General features: G+C 50.0%; 2 protein-coding genes across 2 annotated transcripts in view; one reads left to right on the top strand and one right to left on the bottom strand.

Annotated features, from left to right (window-relative positions):
* Positions 1-19,367, top strand: part of LOC142290884 (trefoil factor 1-like) — a 201,648-nt gene that overhangs the window by 106,439 nt on the left and 75,842 nt on the right. The window lies entirely within an intron of this gene.
* LOC142290883 (mitogen-activated protein kinase 11-like) overlaps positions 1-19,367 on the bottom strand; it is a 92,661-nt gene that overhangs the window by 4,805 nt on the left and 68,489 nt on the right. The window contains exon 6 of the mRNA XM_075334948.1: positions 15,182-15,253. Coding sequence (XP_075191063.1) covers positions 15,182-15,253 — 72 coding nt within the window. The remainder of the gene's footprint in view (positions 1-15,181; positions 15,254-19,367) is intronic.

Genomic DNA, 19,367 nt, shown 5'->3' with positions numbered 1-19,367 from the left:
AGCGGCGCAAGGGCGCCGTACGAGAAATGTAGAGTCTGAGTGCTCTCACCAAATCTAACAAGTGCAAATCCTTTTCACATTGGTGAACTGGATGAGGATAAAAAGAAGGTAAGGAGATATCCTGATTGAGATGAAAGGAGGATACCACCTTAGGGAGAAAATCCGGAACCGGACGTAGAACCACCTTGTCCTGGTGAAACACCAGGAAAGGGGCTTTGCACGACAATGCTGCTAGCTCAGACACTCTTCCGAAGAGAAGTGACTGCTACTAGAAAAAACCACTTTCTGCGAAAGTTGTGAGAGGGAAATATCTCTCATTGGCTCGAATGGTGGTTTCTGAAGAACCATCAGAACCCTGTTTAGATCCCAGGGTTCTAACAGCCTCTTGTAAGGTGGAACGATGTGACAAACCCCCTGCAGGAACGTGCGTACCTGTGGAAGCCTGGCTAGGCGCTTCTGGAACAACACAGAGAGCGCTGAGACTTGTCCCTTAAGGGAGCCGAGCGACAAACCCTTTTCCAGTCAGATTGAAAGAAGGACAGAAAAGTGGGCAAGGCAAAAGGCCAGGGAGAAAAAACCCTGAGCAGAGCACCACGACAGGAAAATTTTCCACGTCCTGTGGTAGATCTTGGCGGACGTTGGTTTCCTAGCCTGTCTCATAGTGGCAAAGACGTCTTGAGATAACCCTGAAGACGCTAGGGTCCAGGACTCAATGGCCACACAGTCAGGTTGAGGGCCGCAGAATTCAGATGGAAAAAACGGCCCTCGAGATAGCAAGTCTGTTTGGTCTGGTAGTGTCCACGGTCGGCCGACCGTGAGATGCCATAGATCCGGGTACCACGACCACCTTGGCCAGTCTGGAGCGACGAGGATGGCGCGGCGGCAGTCGGTCCTGATCTTGCGTAACACTCTGGGCAACAGTGCCAGCGGAGGAAACACATAAGGGAGCTGAAACTGCGACCAATCCTGAACTAAGGCGTCTGCCGCCAGAGCTCTGGGATCTTGAGACCGTGCCATGAACATTGGTACCTTGTTGTTGTGCCGGGACGCCATGAGGTCGACGTCCGGCACCCCCCAGCAGCAACAGATCTCCTGAAACACGTCCGGGTGAAGGGACCATTCCCCTGCGTCCATGCCCTGGCAACTGAAATAATCTGCTTCCCAGTTTTCCACGCCTGGGATGTGAACTGCGGATATGGTGGATGCCGTGGCTTCCACCCACATCAAAATCCGCCGGACTTCCTGGAAGGCTTGCCGGCTGCGTGTGTCGCCTTGGTGGTTGAAGTATGCCACCGCTGTGGAATTGTCCGACTGAATTCGGATCTGCTTGCCCTCCAGCCACTGCTGGAACGCTTTCTGGGCAAGATACACTGCCCGTATGTCCAGCACGTTGATCTGAAGCGAGGACTCTTGCTGGGTCCACGTACCCTGAGCCCTGTGGTGGAGAAAAACCGCTCCCCACCCTGACAGACTCGCGTCTGTCGTGACTACTTCCCAGGATGTGGGTAGGAAGGATATCCCCTTCGATAATGAAGTGGGAAGGAGCCACCACCGAAGGGAAGCTTTGGTCGCCTGAGAGAGGGAGACGGTCCTGTCGAGGGACGTCGGCTTCCTGTCCCATTTGCGTAGGATGTCCCATTGAAGGGGACACAGGTGAAACTGCGCGAAAGGGACTGCCTCCATTGCTGCCACCATCTTCCCCAGGAAGTGCATGAGGTGCCTCAAGGAGTGTGACTGGCCTTGAAGGAGAGATTGTACCCCTTTCTGTAGTGACTACTGCTTGATCAGCGGAAGCTTCACTATCGCTGAGAGCGTATGAAACTCCATGCCAAGATATGTCAGCGATTGGGCCGGTGTCAGATTTGACTTTGTAAAATTGATGATCCACCCGACACCCTGGAGAGTCTCCAGGGAAGCGTCGAGGCTCCGTTGGCATGCCTCTTGAGAGGGTGCCTTGATCAGTATCCAAGTACGGGATCACCGAGTGACCCTGAGAGTGGAGGACCGCTACTACAGTAGCCATAACCTTGGTAAAAACCCGTGGGGCTGTTGCCAGGCAGTGCCATGAACTGCAGGTGTTCATTTCCTATGGCGAAGCGCAAGAAGCGCTGGTGCTCTGGAGCAATCGGTACGTGGAGATAAGCATCTTTGATATCGATCGACGCAAGGAAATCTCCTTGGGACATTGAGGCGATGACGGAGCGGGGGGATTCCATCCTGAACAGTCTGGTTTTTTTTTTTTTTTACATGTTTGTTGAGCAGTTTCAGGTCCAGGACCGGGCGGAAAGACCCGTCCTTCTTTGGGACCACAAACAAGTTGGAGAAAAAAACGTGGCTCAGTTGCTGAAGAGGAACCGGGATCACCACTCCTTCTGCCTTCAGAGTGCGCAGCGCCTGCAGAAGAGCCTCGGCTCGCTAGTGAGGCGGGGATGACCTGAAGAATCGAGTCGGGGGACGAGAGGTGAACTCTATCTTGTAACCGTGAGACAGAATGTCTCTCACCCAGCGGTCTTTTATTTGTGGCAGCCAGGTGTCGCAAAAGCGGGAAAGCCTGCCACCGACCACGGATGCTACTAGAGGAGGTCGAAAGTCATGAGGAAGCCGCTTTGTTAGCGGCGCCTCCGGTGGCCTTTTAAGGACGTGACTTAGACCGCCATGCATCAGAGTTCCTTTGTACTTTCTGAGACCTTTTGGACGAGGAGAATTGGGACCTGCCCGCGCCCTGAAAGGACCGAAACCTCGACTGCCCTCTCCTCCGTTGGAGTATGTCCTGTTTGGACTGGGGTAAGGATGTATCCTTTCCCTTGGATTGTTTGATGATTTCATCCAGACGCTCGCCAAACAGCCTGTCGCCAGAAATTGGCAAACTGGTTAAGCGCTTTTTTGGAAGCAGAATCTGCCTTCCATTCCCGTAGCCATAAGGCCCTGCGGAGTACCACCGAATTGGCGGCCGCGACCGCCGTACGGCTCGCAGAGTCCAGGACAGCAATAATAGCGTAAGACGCAATTGCCGAGGTCTGGGTGGTAATGGATGCCACTTGTGGCGCGGCCGTGCATGTGGCTGCTTCAATTTGTGCTTGACCTGCTGAGATAGCTTGTAGCGCCCATACAGCTGCGAATGCTGGGGCAAAAGAAGCTCCGATAGCTTCATAGATGGATTTCAACCAGAGCTCCATCTGCCTGTCAGTGGCATCCTTGAGCGAGGCCCCCTCGTCCACTGCAAGAATGGATCTAGCCGCCAGTCTGGAGATTGGAGGATCCACTTTGGGACACTGAGTCCAACCTTTAACCACGTCAGGGGGGAAAAGGATAACGTGTATCCTTAAGGCGCTTAGAAAAAACGCTTATCTGGACAAGCATGATGATTCTGGACTGCCTCTCTGAAATCAGAGTGGTCTAGAAACATACTCTGTGTAAGAGAAGCTGACTCCTCCGCCGGAGGAGCTGAGGGAGAAATATCCAGCATTTGATCGATGGACGCAATAAGAACATTCAGTATGGCGTCCCCGTCTGGAGTATTAAGATTGAGAGCGCCCTCAGGATCAGAATCCTGATCAGCTGTCTCCGCATTATCACCAGAGATTCCCCCCGCTGAGACCCTGAACAATATGATGTCGAGGGAAATTCTAAGCGAGCCCGCTTAGTCGGTCTGGGGCTGGGGTTTAAGTCAGAACCCTCAGCCTGGGATGTATGAGATACCCCGGGAGGACATTGTTGGTCCAACTGAGGGGGGCCAGGGAACAATGATTCAACAGAGTCCCTGTGCTGAGATACCGGCCTGGACTGCAAGGCTTCTAGTATCTTAGCCATAGTCTCAGAGAGTTTTGCAAACTCCGTCCCCGTCACTAGGACAGTGTCAACAGGTGGCTCCCCCTGGGCCCCTCTTAGCAGAGGCCCTGGCTAAAGAAGTGTCACCGGGGCCGAACATGCACACAATGAGGGTTAATGGAACCTGCCGGCAGCTGGGTCGTACAAGCGCCGCAGGCAGCATAATAGGCCTGTGTTTTTGGCACCCCTGCCTTTTGTGGGCGCCATGCTATTGTTTTCCCTGAGTAACACACTAGGGTATATAGCCAGAATGAACTGTGCTCATACAGTGTAAAATATATACTAAAAACAAATAATGTATCAGTACACTACAGCACCATGAGGCTAGCACCACAGGTGCTGCTTACCATCCGCCTAAAGCGGTTATGAGGCCACCAGAGACCGTGTCTGGGTCTCTCAGGGTTTGTCCCTCTCTGCAGCGTCGTAGGAGCTGACAGGAAATGGCTGCGGCGTCCTGACGAGAGGAGGGAGCCGTGGGCGTAGCCGAGGTGCTCACACTGTGCACAGTGAGGGGGGTGGAGTATGGAAATCATATTCCAGCCCTCAGTGCTGCTCTTCCGTGCAGCGTCCCGCCCTTCCCCTGCCTGTCAGGGCTGAGGGCGGGAGAAAGGGAAACTAGGCCGCAAGCCAAGCCGGGGACTCGAGTATAAGCGTGGCCGCCGTAAAAGCGCGGCCAACGCCGAAGTCCCCGGCGAACTACAAGTCCCAGCCGCGCCGCAGTTTCCCATGGCAGCGGCGGTTAGCGCGGTAGCCCCTACATATAAACACACTCAGCGACGCTGAGTGTGTAATGGCACAGTTTAACCCGGTCCCCCGGTGCACTAGCACACCCAGCAAAGCTGAGGTGTTGCCGTGCGCGGTCCCCACAGGGATACAGAGTACCTTCACGTAGCAGGGCCATGTCCCTGAACGGTACCCGGCTCCTATCCAGCAGTCTCCACAGGAGTTGTGGATGAAGCACGGTCTCAGTGCCTGGAGACCGATAGGATCCCACTTCACCCAGAGCCCTGAGGGGGATGGGGAAGGAAAGCAGCATGTGGGCTCCAGCCTCCGTACCCGCAATGGATACCTCAACCTTAACAACACCGCCGACAAGAGTGGGGTGAGAAGGGAGCATGCTGGGGGCCCTATATGGGCCCACTTTTCTTCCAACCGACATAGTCAGCAGCTGCTGCTGACTAATTTGTGGAGCTGTGCTGTGCGTGTCTGACCTCCTTCGCACAAAGCAAAAAACTGAGGAGCCCGTGGGAGCACGGGGGGTGTATAGGCAGAAGGGGAGGGGCTTAACACTTTTGAGTGTAATACTTTGTGCGGCCTCCGGAGGCATAGCCTATACACCCCAATTGTCTGGGTCTCCAAACCTCCCTTAGCAGTAGGGAGAAATAAGCCGACAAAAGGGCAGGGAAAGGAACCGGAGAAGAGAGTTCTGCATTTAGAAGGAGAAAATATAAATATGAAATCCCATCTTAAAGAAACCTCAGTGAAAAGGTGGAAGACTTGGAGAATCGCTCCAGCAATTTGAGACTAGTGGGATTAACGGAGTCGGCTCCTGCCTCAGAACACCAGAGACTCTACGAGAGTGATCTGCCTTTATCTCTGGATCTCAGTCAGTCACAGCTAAAGGGCTGAGTAAGCTCACCATGTGAGGCCAGGCTTGCATTCTTATCAGACCAGTTCAGAAAACCGGTCATCACTGCAAGTAATAATGAAGTTCCTGAATTAAAATTACAAGTCTGACATAATGAGGGCTTACAGGGAAATGGCCTGCCCACTGTAAATCAAAGTCATGAAACTCTTACTATTTGAGGACTATTCCGCTGACTTTGCAAAACGCAGGAAAGTCTTTAGCAAACCTTATTCCAGGCAAAAAAAAAAAAAAAAGAGGTTTGTGCTTCAATACCTAACCATAGGTAAGGTCTTTCAGGAAAGTTGAGAGCCTATCACAACTCACACAGGGATGCTGAACTGAATATGGATGAACTCCTGCGCAATTCTAGGACATCAAGAAATGGTGGTCAAAACAGAGTCAAGAAAGAATGGGACAACAATAGATTCTACTCAATATCAAAATGCCAAAGGATGCCAGGACGTCACAGTAATGTCCCTGAATAACAAACATTGTACACAAAGCAGACTTTTCTTTCTTTCTGGTCAGACTGGGTTTGTAAACATTGTGATTTTACCACCAATCACATCTTAAGATTTATTTTGAGATATACTGTAAACTACTGCCAGGTTCAGCAATGGGTTAAAAACTTTATAAGACAAAAGTTATGATGTACAGAGGATGCTTACAGTACTGTATTTGAATGTCTTCTCAATAAATAATCACAGGTCAAGACTGCAAAAAATACTGTCCATTTACTAGGAATAGGCCCAAAAAGGTTACAGACTTCTTTCTGTGCCTCCTTTTCGGTGTCGGGGGGGATGGGGGAGGAGCATAACACTTGTTCTCAATCCTCCATAGGATGCGGTTTGTTTTTCACACCGAGTGAGGTTAAGGGTGCTAGGTGGGAAATTAGGTTCCTACTGTGAGATTCTCTTACATAAGGCTGGTGCAAGTTTGTGCTGCGGGATGCACCCTGCGGGTGAATGTGCAATCTAGGGTGTGGGATGAATCGCTTTTCCTTCTGATCTTTTCCTATCTATTTAGCATTGCTAGTCATTCCTTAGTGTATTAAGATTTAACTTCCCCCTCTTTACTATTCACCCCCCTGCCTTATTTTTTTGTGTGATCTGAGTGGCCGGCCCTGGTTCATATCTTATTATCATGAATATAATATCGTGGAATGTAAAAGGTCTGTTAGCCTAACAAAAGAACAAAAATTTTAAGACATCTTAAACGTTCCCCACCTAATAAATTTGTTCTTCAAGAGACTCACTTAAGAAGAAGAGTCCTTCAGGATTAATCTATTCTGGGATAGTGAAGTTCTGGGATCAGCCGCTGAAGGCAGATACGCAGGGGTACTGATACTATTCCACCAATATTTTTCATACACTTTGCCTACCCAGGAACATGATGAGCAGTGGCGCTGGATTCATATCACTTTAGAACATGGTGGGGAAATTTACAATACATGTAATATATACGATCAAATGGTTCTAACAGATGTTTTTTTGCGAATTAAAAGGAAAAAAATAGACAACCTGCCATTGAAAACTATGGGGGGGGTGGAAGAACTACAAAACATTCAACTATATCAGGGTAGACCGTAAAAACCTTGTTCTAATTAAAACAAGGGGGGGATGAAGCTCTCCCTTCCTTCCTAGAACATAATGGTTTGAAAGAGGTGTGGCGGTGGTTACACCCTGATGAAACAGAATTTATAAATTTTTCACATGTCCATGAGTTCTGATCAAGGATGGCCTACTTCCTACCATCAGATAATATACTAAATAGACTAAAATCAATAAAAATCCAAGATTTGATCATATTTGATCATGTTCCTATAGTTCTGGAAATAGCCGACAGTTTTATCAGGGGATCAGATTATATATGGAAATTCCCAACCTTCCTCACAAAGGATGATGGGCTAATTGACACATTACGCGGCTGGTGGAGGGAATTTAAATGGGATAATGAAGAACATGCATCCCAATCGGCTTTATTCTGAAGTACAGCTAAAGTGGTACTGAGCAGCAAATTAATGATGTATGTGGTCTCTCTTAAGAAGTGGGTAATGGGGGGATACATTATCTCTAGCTCGCAACTTAGAACCGCGTATACAGAGTTCTTACAATACCCCACACCTCACAATAAGGAAAAATGGAAAATGGCCAAACAGGAATTTAATATTTAGATAGATAGGAGGGAACAAATGCATTGATCTCAAAATGAAGCTGAATTGTTCCAGTATGGTAATAAAGCTGGGAAAATGATGGTGAGATTAGCAAGGGATAGGACTCACATCTCCTCGATTGTTAGACTTAGAGAAAACCAGGGAAGAAATACCTCTGATCCCAAAACAAGTACCCTATTCCAAAACCATTAGAGTACATTGAATATCACACCTCCTCTGTAGATATAACAAAAATGTTTTCTGTATAACGTATCCCTTTCTAAACTAGCACAAGAGCAACACAATAAACGAAGAAGACGTACAACGAACAAACCATTCAATACCTTCAAAATGGGAAAGCTCTGGGACCGGATAGATATATCAGGGAATTTTATAAAGCCCTTAAGGGAACAGATTTCACCTCTACTAACCACTTATTAGAACATTCTTCATAAATGTTATCCCAGATAGGTCAAAAGAAACATATAAAGGTTATACTGAAACAAGGGAAAAAACACCAGGAGGCAGGGTCTTATAGGCCCATCTCTCTTATTGATCAGGACCAAAAAATCCTTTCAAAAAAGGGCAGATCGACTAGATAACCGACATAAAGTCCTGACAGTGTTGTATGTAGTGCATCACTGCCCGCAGTCAGGGGAAAGACCGCCTTTGTTTGCCCAGGATGCGGAAAAGGTCTTTGATATTGTGAGTTGGGAATGGATGGGGGCTGTGTTGGACTCCCTGAATATTAAAGATAATTTCAGAACATCTTTGGTGGGAGTTTATAACAACCCTACAGCCAGAGTTTATATGGCAGGTTTTCTATCTGATTCATTTCCTTTACTCAAGGGGATCAGTCAAGGCAACCCAATGTCACAGTTAATACTTAGACTCCTCTATGGGTTGGTTCTAAAGTGAGGTTGATTTATTTGCTGGTATAAAGGTAGGAACGAAATTACAAAAATTGCACTTTTGTGAATGACGTTATACTATTCCTGTCCTGTCCAATGGAGCAGTTGACACATTTTTCAATTTACACTGAAATGAAGGGAATTTTGTTTACTTACCGTAAATTCCTTTTCTTCTAGCTCCTATTGGGAGACCCAGCCAATTGGGTGTATAGCTTCTGCCTCCGGAGGCCACACAAAGTATTACACTTAAAAGTGTAAACCCCTCCCCTCTGGCTATACACCCCCCCGTGCATCACAGGCTCCTCAGTTTTGGTGCAAAAGCAGGAAGGAGGAAACTTATAAAGTGGTCTAAGGTAAATTCAATCCGAAGGATGTTCGGAGAACTGAAAACCATGAACCCAGAACAATTCAACATGAACAACATGTGTACACAAAAGATCAACAGCCCGAAGGGAACAGGGGCGGGTGCTGGGTCTCCCAATAGGAGCTAGAAGAAAAGGAATTTACGGTAAGTAAACAAAATTCCCTTCTTTGTCGCTCCATTGGGAGACCCAGACAATTGGGACGTCCAAAAGCAGTCCCTGGGTGGGTAAAAGAATACCTCGGTAATAGAGCCGTAAAACGGCCCCTTCCTACAGGTGGGCAACCGCCGCCTGAAGGACTCGCCTACCTAGGCTGGCATCTGCCAAAGCGTAGGTATGCACCTGATAGTGTTTCGTGAAAGTGTGCAGACTCGACCAGGTAGCCGCCTGACACACCTGCTGAGCCGTAGCCTGGTGCCGCAATGCCCAGGACGCACCCACGGCTCTGGTAGAATGGGCTTTCAGCCCTGAAGGAACCGGAAGCCCAGAAGAACGGTAGGCTTCAAGAATTGGTTCCTTGATCCACCGAGCCAAGGTTGACTTGGAAGCCTGCGACCCTTTACGCTGGCCAGCGACAAGGACAAAAGAGCGCATCCGAGCGGCGCAGGGGCGCCGTACGAGAAATGTAGAGTCTGAGTGCTCTCACAAGATCTAACAAGTGCAAATCCTTTTCACATTGGTGAACTGGATGAGGGCAAAAAGAAGGTAAGGAGATATCCTGATTGAGATGAAAGGGGGGATACCACCTTAGGGAGAAATTCCGGAACCGGACGCAGAACCACCTTATCCTGGTGAAACACCAGGAAGAGGGCTTTGCATGACAGTGCAGCTAGCTCAGACACTCTCCGAAGTGATGTGACTGCCACTAGGAAGACCACCTTCTGCGAAAGGCGTGAAAGAGAAATATCTCTCATTGGCTCGAAAGGCGGTTTCTGAAGAGCCGTTGGCACCCTGTTCAGATCCCAGGGTTCTAGCGGACGCTTGTAAGGAGGGACTATGTGGCAAACCCCCTGCAGGAACGTGCGTACCTGCGGAAGCAAACACAGAGAGCGCCGAGACTTGTCCCTTAAGAGAGCCGAGAGACAAACCCTTTTCCATTCCGGATTGAAGGAAGGACAGAAAAGTGGGCAAGGCAAATGGCCAGGGAGTAAAACCCTGATCAGAGCACCAGGATAAGAAGATCCTCCACGTCCTGTGGTAGATCTTGGCGGACGTTGGTTTCCTGGCCTGTCTCATAGTAGCAATGACCTCTTGAGATAACCCTGAAGACGCTAGGATCCAGGACTCAATGGCCACACAGTCAGGTTGAGGGCCGCAGAATTCAGATGGAAAAATGGCCCTTGAGACAGTAAGTCTGGTTGGTCTGGTAGTGCCCACGGTTGACCCACCGTGAGATGCCACAGATCCGGGTACCACGACCTCCTCGGCCAGTCTGGGGCGATGAGGATGGCGCGGCGGCAGTCGGACCTGATCTTGCGTAACTCTCTGGGCAGCAGTGCCAGAGGAGGAAATACATAAGGCAGTCGAAACTGCGACCAATCCTGAACTAATGCGTCTGCCGCCAGAGCTCTGTGATCTTGAGACCGTGCCATGAATGCCGGGACCTTGTTGTTGTGCCGGGACGCCATTAGGTCGACGTCCGGCTTCCCCCAGCGGCAACAGATCTCTTGAAACACGTCCGGGTGAAGAGACCATTCCCCTGCGTCCATGCCCTGGCGACTGAGAAAGTCTGCTTCCCAGTTTTCTACGCCCGGGATGTGAACTGCGGAGATGGTGGAGGCTGTGGCTTCCACCCACAGCAGAATCCGCCAAACTTCCTGGAAGGCTTGCCGACTGCGTGTGCCGCCTTGGTGGTTGATGTATGCCACCGCCGTGGCGTTGTCCGACTGAATTCGGATCTGCCTGCCTTCCAGCCACGGCTGGAACGCCTTTAGGGCTAGATACACTGCCCTTATCTCCAGAACATTGATCTGAAGGGAGGACTCTGGCTGAGTCCAGGTACCCTGAGCCCTTGGTGGAGGAAGACCGCTCCCCACCCTGACAGACTCGCGTCCGTCGTGACCACAGCCCAGGATGGGGGCAGGAATGATTTCCCCTTCGACAAAGAAGTGGGAAGAAGCCACCACTGAAGGGAGGCCTTGGCTGCCCGAGAAAGGGAGACGTTCCTGTCGAGGGACGTCTACTTCCTGTCCCATTTGCGGAGAATGTCCCATTGAAGTGGACGAAGATGAAACTGCGCAAATGGAACTGCCTCCATTGCTGCCACCATCTTCCCTAGGAAGTGCATGAGGCGCCTCAAGGGGTGCGACTGGGCTCGAAGGAGAGATTGCACCCCTGTCCGTAGTGAACGCTGTTTGTCCAGCGGAAGTTTCACTATCGCTGAGAGAGTATGAAACTCCATCCCGAGATATGTCAGCGATTGGGTCGATGTCAATTTTGACTTTGGGAAATTGATGATCCACCCGAATCTCTGGAGAGTCTCCAGAGCAATGTTCAGGCTGTGTTGGCATGCCACCCAAGAGGGGGCCTTGACAAGGAGATCGTCTAAGTAAGGGATCACCGAGTGTCCCTGAGAGTGTAGGACTGCTACCACTGTTGCCATGACCTTGGTGAAGACCCGTGGGGCTGTCGCCAGGCCGAAAGGCAGTGCCACGAACTGAAGGTGTTCGTCCCCGATGGCGAAACGCAGGAAGCGCTGATGCTCTGGTGCAATCGGCACGTGGAGATAAGCATCCCTGATGTCGATTGATGCTAGGAAGTCTCCTTGGGACATCGAGGCGATGACGGAGCGGAGAGATTCCATCCGGAACCGCCTGGTTTTCACGTGTCTGTTGAGCAGTTTGAGGTCCAGAACGGGACGGAAAGATCCGTCCTTTTTTGGCACCACAAACAAGTTGGAGTAAAAACCGTGACCCCATTGCTGAAGGGGAACAGGGATCACCACTCCTTCTGCCTTCAGAGCGCTCACCGCCTGAAGAAGAGCATCGGCTCGCTCGGGGGGCGGAGATGTTCTGAAGAAACGAGTCGGAGGACGAGAGCGGAACTCTATCCTGTAACCGTGAGACAGAATGTCTCTCACCCATCGGTCTTGGACATGTGGCAACCAGGTGTCGCAAAAGCGGGAGAGTCTGCCACCGACCGAGGATGCGGTTTGGGGAGGCCGAAAGTCATGAGGAGGCCGCTTTGGGAGCGGTTCCTTCGGCGGTCTTTTTAGGACGTGACTTAGACCGCCATGAATCAGAGTTCCTCTGACCCTTCTGTGGCCTGTTGGACGAGGAGAATTGAGACCTGGCTGAGGGCCGAAAGGACCGAAACCTCGATTGTACCTTCCGTTGTTGAGGTCTGTTTGGTTTGGACTGGGGTAAGGACGAGTCCTTTCCCTTGGATTGTTTAATGATTTCATCCAATTGCTCGCCAAACAGGCGGTCGCCAGAAAATGGCAAACCAGTTAAGAACTTTTTGGAAGCAGAGTCTGCCTTCCATTCACGTAGCTACATGGCCCTGCGGACTGCCACCGAATTGGCGGATGCTACCGCCGTACGGCTTGCAGAGTCCAGGACAGCATTCATGGCGTAGGACGCAAACGCCGACGCCTGAGAGGTTAAGGACACAACCTGCGGAGTAGAGGCACGTGTGACTGCATTAATCTCAGACTGACAAGCTGAGATAGCTTGGAGTACCCATACGGCTGCGAATGCCGAAGCAAAGGACGCGCCGATAGCTTCATAGATGGATTTCATCAGGAGCTCTATCTGCCTGTCAGTGGCATCCTTGAGTGATGCACCATCTGCCACTGCAACTATGGATCTAGCCACCAGTCTAGAGACTGGAGGATCCACCTTGGGACACTGAGCCCAACCCTTGACTACATCAGGGGGGAAGGGATAACGTGTGTCATTAAGGCGCTTAGTAAAGCGCTTATCTGGAAAAGCTCGGTGTTTCTGGACTGTATCTCTGAAGTCGGAGTGATCAAGAAACGCACTCCGTGTACGTTTGGGAAACCTAAAATGGAATTTCTCCTGCTGAGAAGCTGACTCCTGAATCGGAGGAGCTGGAGGAGAAAGATCCAACACCTGATTGATGGACGCTATAAGGTCGTTTACTATGGCGTCCCCTTCAGGTGTATCAAGGTTGAGAGCGGCGTCAGGATCAGAGCCCTGATCTGCCACCTCCGCTTCATCCTCCAGAGAGTCCTCATGCTGAGACCCTGAACAGTGTGATGAAGTCGAGGGAAGCTCCCAGCGAGCCCGCTTAGCCGGTCTGGGACTGCGGTCCGTGTCGGAGTCCTCACCGTGGGACCTATGAGTCGCCCCAGGAGCACTTTGCTGCTCCAACCGAGGGGGGCCTGGGGGCAATGATTCAACAGTGCCCGGGGCCTGTGTTACCGGTCTGGACTGCAAAGCTTCTAGTATCTTAGCAGACCATTTATCCATAGACTCAGAAAGTTTGTCAGCGAATACTGCAAACTCTGTCCCTGTCACCTGGACAGTGGCAGCAGGTGGTTCCACCTGGGCCGAGGGTCCCACCAGTGGCAGAGGCTCCGGCTGAGTGAGTGTCACAGGGGCCGAGTATTGCACACAATGAGGGTAGGTGGAACCTGCAGGTAGCATAGCCGCACATGAGGTACAGGTTGCAAAGTAAGCCTGTGCCTTGGCACCCTTGCTTTTTGCGGACGACATGCTGTTGTCTCCTCTTAGAGCAATCAGAGAGGGTATATAGCCAAAGCAAATAGTGCGGCCGTACAGAGTAAATGTATACAATATAAGCATATAAATATACACTTCGGCACCCAGGGGGGCCAGCACCTAGTAACAGGTGCGGCTTACCGACCGCCCTCAGCGGTTGTGTGACCACCAGATTCCCTGCCTGGGCCTCCCAGAGCTGTGGAGCTCGGTGTTGTCTCCCCTCTGAAGTTCTCCAGCGTCAGAAGTGCTGATAGGAATGGCTGCCAGCGTTCTGAGAGGAGGAGGGAGCCGTGGGCGTGCCTCAGAAAGTGCGGGAATCTGGTGCCCCACGGTGCTCAGTGAGGGGGGAGGAGGATACTAAGTATGCTCCAGCCCTCAGCGCTGACGTCCAGTGCAGCGTCCCGCCCTTACCCCTGACTGGCAGGCCCGGGGGCGGGAGTATGCGGTACTAGGCCGCAAAAGCCGAGGACTAAAGTTATAAGCGCGGCCGGCAAACAAGCGCGGTCAGCGCGGTAGTCCCGGCACACAAACACACCCAGCAGCTGCTGCAGCGTCCATTACACAGGCGCTCTATGCGCCGTCCCCAAGGGGACACAGAGTACCTCAGAGGAGCAGGGCCTGTCCCTGACGATACCTGGTCTCCTGTCCAGCAGATTCCCCCAGGGGCTGCGGAGGGAGCACGGTCCCAGTGCCTGGTGACCGGTTAGGATCCCACTTCACCCAGAGCCCCTAAGGGATGGGGAAGGAAAACAGCATGTGGCTCCAGCCTTTGTACCCACAATGGGTACCTCAACCTTAACAGCACCGCCGACCAGAGTGGGGTGAGAAGGGAGCATGCCGGGGGCCCTGTTATGGGCCCTCTTTTCTTCCATCCGATATAGTCAGCAGCTGCTGCTGACTAAATTGTGGAGCTTGCGTGCATGTGTGCCTCCTTCAACACAAAGCATAAAAACTGAGGAGCCCGTGATGCACGGGGGGGTGTATAGGCAGAGGGGAGGGGTTTACACTTTTAAGTGTAATACTTTGTGTGGCCTCCGGAGGCAGAAGCTACACACCCAATTGGCTGGGTCTCCCAATGGAGCGAAAAAGAAATGGTGAATTAACTTATCTAAAAGTCAAATTCTGGAACTGGTTGAAAAATATTGCACTGCTGGGAGAAATTAGGTCTGAATTTATACCCCTTCATTACGTATTTGGGAATTAAAGGGGTGGTTCACTACTCTTCAATAGTGATCACATTCCTGTAAAATTAACAGGGAAGGCTTTTTCTAAATACCTTCTTCAGCCAATTCAGCCTCTTGGCGGCGCTATTGTGGTCCGCTCATCCCGATGACGTGACCCCACTCTGGGCTCTGACGTCAGATTCGGTGAGGTCATGTCAACTTCCAGTTGACCTGATATCACCGAGCCCGGCTCCAGTCTTCCTGAGTGACTGGCCTGTGGGTGGAGTTTCACTATAGTTCATACCATCTTTCCACATAACCTGAAAAATATACTTTAGAACGCTTAAAGAGTTACCAATATTAACAATCCACAGGGGTATTATTTTTTTAATATAATAACCGTGGTACAATTTGACCACTGGAATATTTGGGTAAACTGTGATAAAAGGATACAGTCATTTCCTGGAAAAAGGGCTTTGCCTTTCAAAAGCTCAGCCATAATGCATCCAACTGACCAAATGTCAACTGCAAAGAAAAAAAAAAAAAAATAGTAAGAAGGCACATAAAATACCTCAATGTTACAGATAAAAAGCAACATTACATACTATATCTATACATACCTATATATACACACATATAATGCATATATACATAATACACCCATATATATATATATATATATATATATATATATATATATATATATATATATATATATATATATATATATATATATATATTATACATACTATATTATCCATACATATACACACACACACACACTCACATATACATACATACACACACATATATACATACATACATACATACATACATACATACATACACACACACACACACGGTGTAAACCTGTAGTTTACATACAATGTCTAAAAAGACCCATATGAAAGTTTTTCTCACAATCTAACATTAAATCACATCCTGTTTTAGGTGAATTGGGAACCAAAATTATTTATACTTGCCAAATACCAGAATAATGAAAGAGAATGTTTTAAGGCATTTTTATTACTTTCTGCAAAGTCAAAAGTTTACATAGATTTCGTTAGTATTTGGTACCATTGCCCTTAAACTGTACGACTTGGGTGAAACATTTTGGATATCCTTCCACAATCTTCTCACAATAATTGGTAGGAATTTGGGCCAATTCCTCCTGACAGAACTGGTGTAACTGAAATGTTCGTAGGTTGCCTTGCTCGCACCGATATAATAAAAAATACAAAAAGCGGTATTAACGGGCATAATACCACATTTTTTATTATTGCTATATCTGTTCAATCCTTGCCTCTGACTAGGTTGCAGTGGTCAGCAGCAACTGACCTAGTTCTCAGTCACATTCAAGCAGTCCTCCTTACCTGCCAGAAGGACAGCCCCACAGACCTGATCTTGGAGCTAACACCAGAGTTGTGTGGGAGTACACCCCCCCTCTGGTGAGTAAAGTCCTTGTGGGGCCCCTTAGTATACCTTGAATTGAATAATCAGCAACGCTTCTATTCTCCTCTCCCTTCATTATACTCATGTGAACCGGGAGTGTGTTGAAGAGGAGCTGTTTCCCTGAGTATCAGGCCCAAGTGACCTGCCAGTTGCAAACAAGCTGAATACTGGGCTTGTACAGGGTTGCACAACCCTATCTGGTGAGTCCAGCCCAATAAGGGTCTTATTGTATGTCATCGATCATTTTAACAAAAGCACTCTTTTGTCTCTCGTTTCCTCGTTACCTTGCTCACAACGACCTTTTCACCTTTGCCCATAAACATTCAATAGGACTGAGATCAGGGCTTTGTGATGGCCACTCCAAACATTGACTTTGTTGTCCTTAAGCCACTTTGTAACCAGTTTGGTAGTATGATTCAGGTCATTGTCTATTTGGAAGACCCATTTCCGCCCAAGCTTTAAGTTCTTGGCTGATGTCTTGAGATGTTGCTTCAGTATTGCCACATACCGTATTTTTCGGACTATAAGGCACACTTTTTTCCCCCTAAATGTTGGGGGAAAGTGGGGGGTGCGTCTTATAATCTGAATGTAGGGCTGCAGGGAATGAGTGTGCTGCGGTAGAGCTGGTAATCTGCGGCACGAGCAGGCTGTAGTAGCCTGCCGTGACCACGTGGACCCGCTCATTTAATATGCACGCCCATCATCTCTCAGCGCTTAAGCCAGCGGTGACAGGTGGGCGGGGTGATGGGCAGGGAATGCGCGCATATTAAACAGACTGCCCGCATGATCACCCCTGGCAACTACAGCCTGGAGTGATCATGTGCAGCTGCATTCACTGCCCCTCGCGCATCATCATCACCTTGTGGTGCAGTGAAACAGTATAACTCACCGGCACACTCCCGATCCCTGCAGCACCGCGATGTCCTCCAGTCTGTGCCGGCGGCGGCTGTGTGGAGACTAGTGGTGCTCACAGCGATGACGTCATCGCTGTGCGCACGTGTTCACACGCAGCCGCCGCCGGCACAGACAGGAGGACATCGCGATGTTGCAGGGATCGTGGCCAGCTCCACACAGCGGCGCTGCTGCTGACACAGATGGAGGAGGAGAGATACTACAGGGAGTGAGGTAAGGTGAGTATGAACGTTTATTTTTTTTTTTTTATGTGCCACAGGATGCGGGCCGTATACCAGGATGGGGGTATATTATGAGCAGGATGGGGGCATAGTATTAGCAGGATGGGGCCATATGCCAGGATGGGTTATATAGCAGGATGGGGCCATATGCCAGTATATAGCAAGATGCGGCCATATGCCAGGATGATGGTTTATAGCAGGATGGTGGCAATACCAGGATGAGGGACATATACTGTATATACAAGGCAGGAGGATCATTACCAGGCTGGGGTACTTTAGTAGAGAATTTGGGGACATTACCCCCATAACAGTGTCCGCAGCAGATCCTCACCCATAACAGTGTGTCATGACCACATTTTTTGTTTACAATTTTATTTTCCACCTCTAAAACCAGGGTGCGTCTTATGGTCCAGTGGGTCTTATAGTCCGAAAATCTTAATTACTCACCGGTAATGGGATTTTCAATAGCCCATGGACAGCACCACCTGAGAGATAGGTTCCGCCCACATCAGGACAGGAAACCCACTGATAAAAAGGCGGTACCTCTCCTCCACATCAGTAGGTTTTCAGAGCCAGAGAGGACCAACAAAACACAAACAGATTAATCATACCACCACCCAAGGAAACACCATTAACTAACACTCCCCGAAGGGTGCCCACAACCAGTGAATAGGGGGGGAACTAAGGGTGCTGTCATGGGCTATTGAAAATCCCATTACCGGTGAGTAATTAAGATTTTTCCCTGCCGCCCATGACAGCACCACCTGAGAGATTCATATAGACTACCACCTTAGGGAGGGACCACCGCCTGCAAGACCCGTCTCCCAAAGGAAAGGTCAGTTGTGGAGGATAAGTCCAGCCTATAGTGTCGAAAGAAAGTACCAGGAGATGACCAAGTAGCCGCCGGACAGATCTGGTCAATAGAGGCATCAGCCCTCTCTGCCCAAGACGTAGACACTGCTCTAGTGGAGTGCGCCCTTATGCCCTGAGGAGGAGTGGTGTCTTTAGCAGAGTACGCCAAGGTGATGGCATCCCTGACCCATCTGGCCAAGGTAGCCTTAGAAGCCCCATGTCCCCTGGATTGCCCCTGAAATGTGACAAACAGGACCTGAGTTTTTCTCCATTCCTTAGTCCTATCTAGGTACGTGAGTAAGGCCCTCCAGACATCCAATGTGTGCAACCTAGCCTCCTTCTCGTTATGAGGGGGGGGTCACAGAGGGAAGGGAGCACAATTTCTTGGGACCGATGAAAGGTTTTAGAAACCTTGGGAAGGTAGAAGGGATCAGTCCGCAACACCACCCTATCATCCAGAATTTGGGTATAAGGTTGAACTATGGACAAGGCTTGGAAATCCCCCACCCGCCTGGCCGAGGTGAGTGCGACGAGGAGAAAAACCTTAAGTGACAGTAGTTTGAGAGGGACCTCCCCTAAGGGTTCAAACGGTGGCCCTGTGAGGGCATCAAACACTAAATTGAGGTCCCATGGGGGAACCCTGGGAGCCTGAACTGGTACATACCTGGACTTAGATTTAATAAACCTGCAAATCCACTCATTCTGTGCCAGACCACAATTAAACAGTGCCCCTAAGGCAGACACCTGCACCTTTAGTGTACTGGTGGAGAGTCCCAATTCCAACCCCCTCTGAAGGAATTCTAGTATAGCCGAGATAGGAGGGGGGGTCCTCCGCCCGAGCCCCGGACTGAAGGAGAAAACGCTTCCAGACCCTCCCGTAAATGGCCGTGGTGACCGCTTTTCTACTGTGAAGAAGTGTGTCTATTAAGCCAGAAGAAAAACCCCGTCGAGCTACCAGCCGCCGCTCAAACGCCAGGCCGTCAAATGGAGAGCTGGGTCGGGAGGGGTGACGAACTGGGCCCTGGGAAAGGAGAGGAGGGTCGTCCGGGAGAACCCAAGGATCCACCGGAGAGTGTCCGCAGCCAGTAAAACCATGCCCGCTTCGGCCAGAAGGGGGCGATGAGAATAACCTCCGCTCTGTCGTCCCGTATTTTCCGAAGAACTGAAGGCAACAGGATCAGAGGAGGAAACGCATATAGGAG

The sequence above is a fragment of the Anomaloglossus baeobatrachus genome, chromosome 2, assembly GCF_048569485.1.
Source record: "Anomaloglossus baeobatrachus isolate aAnoBae1 chromosome 2, aAnoBae1.hap1, whole genome shotgun sequence".
NCBI lineage: Eukaryota > Metazoa > Chordata > Amphibia > Anura > Aromobatidae > Anomaloglossus > Anomaloglossus baeobatrachus.
Note: the sequence above shows the minus strand (reverse complement) of the source record. Positions and strands in the feature narration are given on the sequence as shown.